This window comes from Prosopis cineraria, unplaced genomic scaffold, assembly GCF_029017545.1.
Source record: "Prosopis cineraria cultivar Desert tree isolate PC_DT_omini unplaced genomic scaffold, ASM2901754v1 PC7, whole genome shotgun sequence".
Lineage (NCBI taxonomy): Eukaryota > Viridiplantae > Streptophyta > Magnoliopsida > Fabales > Fabaceae > Prosopis > Prosopis cineraria.
Window position 1 is genome coordinate 18,083,121 of NW_026555338.1, and position 5,794 is coordinate 18,088,914.

At 34.4% G+C, this 5,794-nt stretch overlaps 1 protein-coding gene across 2 annotated transcripts; it reads left to right on the forward strand.

Moving 5' to 3' along the window:
• On the forward strand, window positions 1-5,582 carry LOC129315082 (uncharacterized). Of its 2 annotated transcripts, XM_054958604.1 has the most exons (8): window positions 1-297; window positions 859-916; window positions 1,308-1,463; window positions 1,776-1,868; window positions 3,365-3,614; window positions 3,717-3,813; window positions 4,694-4,759; window positions 5,322-5,582. In XM_054958604.1, exons 3-8 carry the CDS (start codon window positions 1,316-1,318, stop codon window positions 5,520-5,522), a joined length of 855 nt encoding a protein of 284 aa, XP_054814579.1. In that variant the 5' UTR covers window positions 1-297; window positions 859-916; window positions 1,308-1,315; the 3' UTR covers window positions 5,523-5,582. The 2 variants fall into 2 exon arrangements, with proteins under 2 accessions (XP_054814579.1, XP_054814578.1); XM_054958603.1 differs by lacking the exon at window positions 859-916.
• The last annotated feature ends 212 nt before the right edge of the window (window positions 5,583-5,794 follow it).

The following is a 5,794-nucleotide window of genomic DNA, read 5'->3' on the forward strand; positions in this document are numbered from 1 at the left end:
AGCAACGGCGCGCAACCATCACCATCTAGTATTTTTCTCCCACATTTTCCTTTTTTGCTTCTACAACACCGTCCTGTTTCTCCATCGTTCCTCTTCCTTGATACTTCTTGTCCGACGCCTGCGACGGGGAGCACTTGCGTTCGCGAGTTGTTCTTCCTCGTTTCAGCGTCGCTGGATCTCTCTCATTCTCCCCTGTTTGCGTCGTGCTGTACTGTGGCTGGACATCAAAAGAAAAAAAAAGGGAGGCAGGGTTTTGATTAGCTGAATCTTTGAGTGGGGAAGAGCTTCTACTAAGAGGTAGTCTTCCATTTGTTGTTCATTATATGTGGCTTGGATAGAGGATTGAGAAAGTAAGAAGCTTATTATGTTGGCTCATTTTGTTTTGCACATAAGGTGTTTGTCAGAATGTTTCAGTGAAAAATTTTATTCAAATGAGTGCCTAAACTTAACTAAGTTAATTGTCGTTAACTTTAGTGTTTGGATCACTAGTTTTTATATTAGTAATATACGGATAAACAATGGGTGTGTCTGTGTGGGTACCGTGTGTGTTTCGGCAGGCTTTCCTTTTCACGTGGGTTCCATCTTTTTTGTGGCTTCTTTCTATTGTTGAATGAATAATTTATTGGCCACTTTAATCTCCAATTTGTGTGCCTTTGTTGTTCTGTAGATAGGTCTTAAAATTAAATTACTCTTATTCCTTTATTGTGTGTTCTCAGTTCATTCTTCTCGCTACTTCTGGCTTTTTTGCCGTAGAACTGCCAAAATTTTAATGTAGTTCTTCAAAATAAAAGTAATAAAGAGAAAATTTAAAAAAACAAAAACCAGAATCATATTTATGTGGCTATTTATGGAGTGCAGCTTGAAGCAAATAGTTGGCAACAACCCAAAAAGAAGAAGAAGAAGAAGAAGAGAAAAGGCTGGAAGCAAATAATTTCTGTTTATTTCTTTTCATGTTTTTAGTACAAATTATGATGTTATGTTATAGAAAATTGCATATTTTGTCAAACACAATACATTGCCTGCAGTTCAATCATCAATTGCTTCATTTGATTTAATTATCTTAAGTCATATCTTCACTATGTTATTTATTTATTTATTTTTCGACGAAAAGGCTATGTAAAAACCATATCTTCATTTATCAAATAATAGTCAGATGCATTCCAATGGTTAGATGTTTATTGAACAAATGAAACAAGAAAGAATGGCAATGCTTTAATTTGACAATTGCATTTTTAAAGATTCTCAATCAATTCTTTGAAATAAGATTCAGGTTTAAACTACTGATCCTGGTATGCATTGATGTGTAGACTTAGAGATGGAGGCCTTGAAAGCATGTTACGGAGATACACCTTCTGACTCAGACTCTGAATCTTCCTCTTCCAGCCCAACTTTAGTCCACTCTGAAGGCTTCACTCCATTGCCTCCACCTCCGATTTCGCTCCTCAATCCTCCAAATTCTCTTGGTACTCCTATTTGTTTAGCTTATATTATTCATTCTTTATGAAAAAGAGCAAAAGATAATTCTATTTTCTTGGACAGGCTGCTTATGGTTAGGGGGGGAATATAAAAGTAGATAATAAAAATTAAAAAATTTGCACCAACCTCAGAATCTAAATTGATGTTCAGAATTATATTTGTTTGAATTCAATGACTCATTTCTTATTTTTGAAGTTCTATTGCAATCAAATGAAAGTTCCTTGGTTATTTACAGTAGTTTACTTGTTTTGATGTTATTTTCCTTCTGATGACAAGTATTCATTGTTTTAATGGTGAAGGATCTCAAGATTTTCTACAGACTGGTCAGACAAGTAGAGTTAGGGGCTTCCCTCATGTTGATGGTAACTATGCATTGCATGTTTATATACCAAGTAAGTCTGCCATGCTCTTTCTTCAGTTTTTTATTTTATTTTTTTTATTATTTTCAATACTCTGTGATGGGTTATAGCAAAGACCTCCTGCTGGATGATCAGAATGAAAGCATTTGATAGGGGAGCCACATTTTTCAAACTTTCCCATATGGTCTGGACACATTTTCCTTGCAAATAAGTAGAGTTTGGGGCTTTCTAAAGATTTTCATATAAGAATAATATTGGGAAAATGACAATTAAAGATCCCCTAAGAACATTAATCCCAATTAAAAACCATAAAATTTTCAAATCTCAATTAAGGACCATGATCCTTAATTGGGATAAAAAAATATAGTTTATCTTAAATGACCCTGAGAATCACTAACGTGAGGTGGGATTCACTAACGCCACTTGGGGATTTACTAACCCAATTTGGAAAAATTGCTAATGTATATTATGAAAATATGAAACTCTACTTGGGAATTGATTGTTTAACAAAAAGCGCCATTTGAGAATTTATTAACCCAACTTGAGAAAATTTCTAACGTATATTGTGAAAATATGAAACTCCACCTGGTAATCGATTGTTTAACAACAAGTGCCATTTGGGAATTCATTAACTAGACTTGAAAAAATTTCTAACATATGTTGTGAAAAAAGAAAATCTCACTTGGGAATCAATTGTTTAACAAAAAGTGACTTGTCCAAATTGGGATCCATTAACGTGAGGTGGGATATACTAACGTCACTTGAGAATTTACTAATTCAACGACGAAAAATTGTTAACGTATATTGTGAAAACAACATAATTGGGTTTTTTTTAGGGGCATTTAAGACAAATTTCATTTTTTTTATCTCATGGTTCTTAATTGATATTTCAAAATTTTATGGTCCTTAATTGGGATTAATGTCCTTAGAGGGTACTTAATTGTCATTTTTCCATTTATTTTGTCAGATCCTGAAAATTCTCTTGAAGGAGTAATATAAAGTTAACCAAACTTTTGTAGAAAGAAGGAATGAAAATTGTTTGGCAATGGGTATAACAATTTGCAACAAGCACAACTTCTAAACTGATGGGGGTTTTGCGGCATCCTTATGATTATTGTACATTCTGCTCTCTCTTTTTTTTCCTTTTCTTTTTCCAAGTTGATGATGATAAATGGGTGTTAACTTACAGACAAGGGTGATTTGAATTTGTTCTTTGACTATTTTTGTTTTAGCTCAGGACTTTGTGGCAGGGGGGAAAATGTGGCTAGATATCCTATTTTCAAGTCATTATGATGACTTCTGAAAGTATCTAAATTGAAGTTTTATGTAGGACGTGCAAAGATATTTTCCAATACATGCCTGTCTATTGGAACAAGCCTATTTTCAAAGTTCAACTGTGCAAGTACCTGTAGGATACTTGTGAAAAGTAGAGTTGCAATGCACTGAACTTTTTCTGTGCTATTCTTGCCTCTAGATTTATGATTTCTTCACCCTATAATGTGCCATAACTCATTGGTGCTTTCTTACAGTCTGTGTACCATCTCCATCAAAGAAAGAGTTGGCTGCCTTCTTGAAGAAAGTCTCATCTCAAGAGCCAAGTCTTCATGCTGTTGATGTTGATTTACCACTTAATATTCTCTGCAAAAATGAAGAGAATCTTGAACAGGCTGTTTTAGGAAGGGAATTTCACATTAGCTTGGGTAGAACTGTCCCGATACGAGTGCATCAGATTGACTCCATGGTATCGATGCTACGACAGAAACTTCAAACACAACAGCTGTCAGTTTGTGCTTACATTAGTCAATTGTCAATCAGAATACCATGTGTTTTGCCGTTTGCCTATGTTCATCTTTGCCAATAACTCTTATTGTTGTGAAGCAGCTATTGGATTGACTTTAGTAAGTGGGAAGTTTTTGAAAATGATGACCACACACGCACCTTTTTATCATTAGAAGTGGTTCAAGGAGGGTTGAGAGAGGTATGTTGAAGCCTTTATTTTTTAAATAATATTTAGTTGTTTCTCCTGCTATGTTAATTTTTCTGTGTTATATTTTGATTTGTGCAAGTCGAACTGGCATGTCTTTATGCTGGTAGCATAATGTTTGTCATTTGCAGCTCAGCATTTCTATTTCATTTGATTTTCTATTATCTATATAGCATCTTTATGTCGAGTAAATGGAAAAAATTTCTGGGTTTCGGTTACAAGTATGGGAAAGTTGAGTTTAAAAGGCAGACATGGAATGATGTTATTCTGACCAAAATAATCATGGAAACTACACTTAGAAGGCTAGAAGGAAAGCATCTTAAAGACCAAGCCAAATGAAAGACTAGCTGATCATTCTGTTTAGTAATTTGAGAAATAGGAACACTGACTTGGACGTTGTGGTATGGCAAAATCAAACTGGTCCAAATATTATTGGAAGTGTTGCTTAACATCTATTAGGTCGATGTTGTCACGTCGAAGACACAGAATACGCAACACCGACTACTTGTAACTGTTGATATCATATGTCATGGGTACTCCTTTTTGCCATGAAAAAGCGTGACATTGTTTGAATGCATATGGATAATTCTATAGCTAGTCATTTGCACATAAATCATGTACTTTGTGATCTGATGCAAAAAATGTGAAAGTTGAAAATTAATTCGATATTGAAAAGCCTCAGATGCATGAATTCTTTTGGCAAGAATTTCAAGGACATCTTTCCTTTTGTATTGAAACCGGCTCACAATGGAGAAAAACTGGTAACTGAGATGATAATAGACTCAGGAAAACGAATTTGACAAGTTCATTTTCTAGACAATCACTGTTTGATAGGCATATGCATGAGATTGTTATGCTTTTCAATGCATTTCAGATAGCAAAACAAATTGAAGCTGTCAATGGCGTTTATAAGCTTCATAATCTCCCTGAGTTTTACAAGGTCAGTGGTTATATCACTTGTGGTGTTTTGTTCTATAATTGTAATATGGAAATACTAGTTGCTGTTATTGTTAGTTGGTTAGGTACTGATTTTAAGTAATAAATAGCCGTGGGGGTTTGGTGAGAATGAGAAACCTCTATATAGATGAATACCTATGTAATTCATTCCGTGGTTTCCTAATGATGATGATCACACTATTTAGTCCTCTGTTTCTCTATCTACCTTCTGTTCTTCTCTACTCTGTTCTTCTCTCTCTTTCCCTCTTTTTCTCTCTTTCTATCTCTGTCAGAATTACAGAGATACAACTGTTATGTCTCAATATCATCCTATAGTATGAAAATCCAGGTCCACCTGTCCAATTGAACTACTAACTCATTAAATTATTGTCTTGACCGGTTTAATAAAATGCTTTATTGATGATCAATATAATCACGATTTGATTATAATTTTGATCATTAATTTTTAAATCAGTACTTTAACCAATTCAATAACCTGCCCGGTTTTCATTACTTCGTATTCTTCTATTTATGGACCTGAAATGCTTTTTTGGTGGTTCTTTCAGGATCCTCGACCTCACATATCCTTAGCATGGGCATTGGGTGATATCAGTCATTCCCTGAAGAAAGTGGTTGAAGAAGTAATAAAGGGAAGTGCTGTTGAGAAATCTGTAAATAAATGGTCTTTTACCTGTAAATTCAAAGGTATTGAGTGTAAGATTGGCAGTAAAACATACACAATTTGTAAACTTTCTGATGGACATTGATATGCTTAAGAGTAAGGGTCTTGCCATTATATTTTTGGCTGCAAATAATTTAATCTGAAATCATTTGTGGGGTTTAGGGGTGAGCAAAGCTTGGTACTTGACGTTTTGTAAAATCCTTTTGAAAAAAAATTACTGAATTGGTAAATTTCTTTATCTATGATAGATTGATATAACTCCGCCTATGTTTATAGCCAGTCTCAAATTCGGGTAAAAGAGGAGAGTTGTGCTAGGCTATCAACAACTAATATAAAACTTTGTTGAATCTATCATGA

Coding starts and splice junctions, on each gene's coding strand:
- LOC129315082 (XM_054958604.1), top strand. CDS start 1,316: ATGGAGGCCTTGAAAGCATGTTACGGAGATACACCTTCTGACTCAGAC. Junction 1,464..1,775: donor CAATCCTCCAAATTCTCTTG/GTACTCCTATTT, acceptor TTAATGGTGAAG/GATCTCAAGATTTTCTACAG. Junction 3,814..4,693: donor TTCAAGGAGGGTTGAGAGAG/GTATGTTGAAGC, acceptor AATGCATTTCAG/ATAGCAAAACAAATTGAAGC.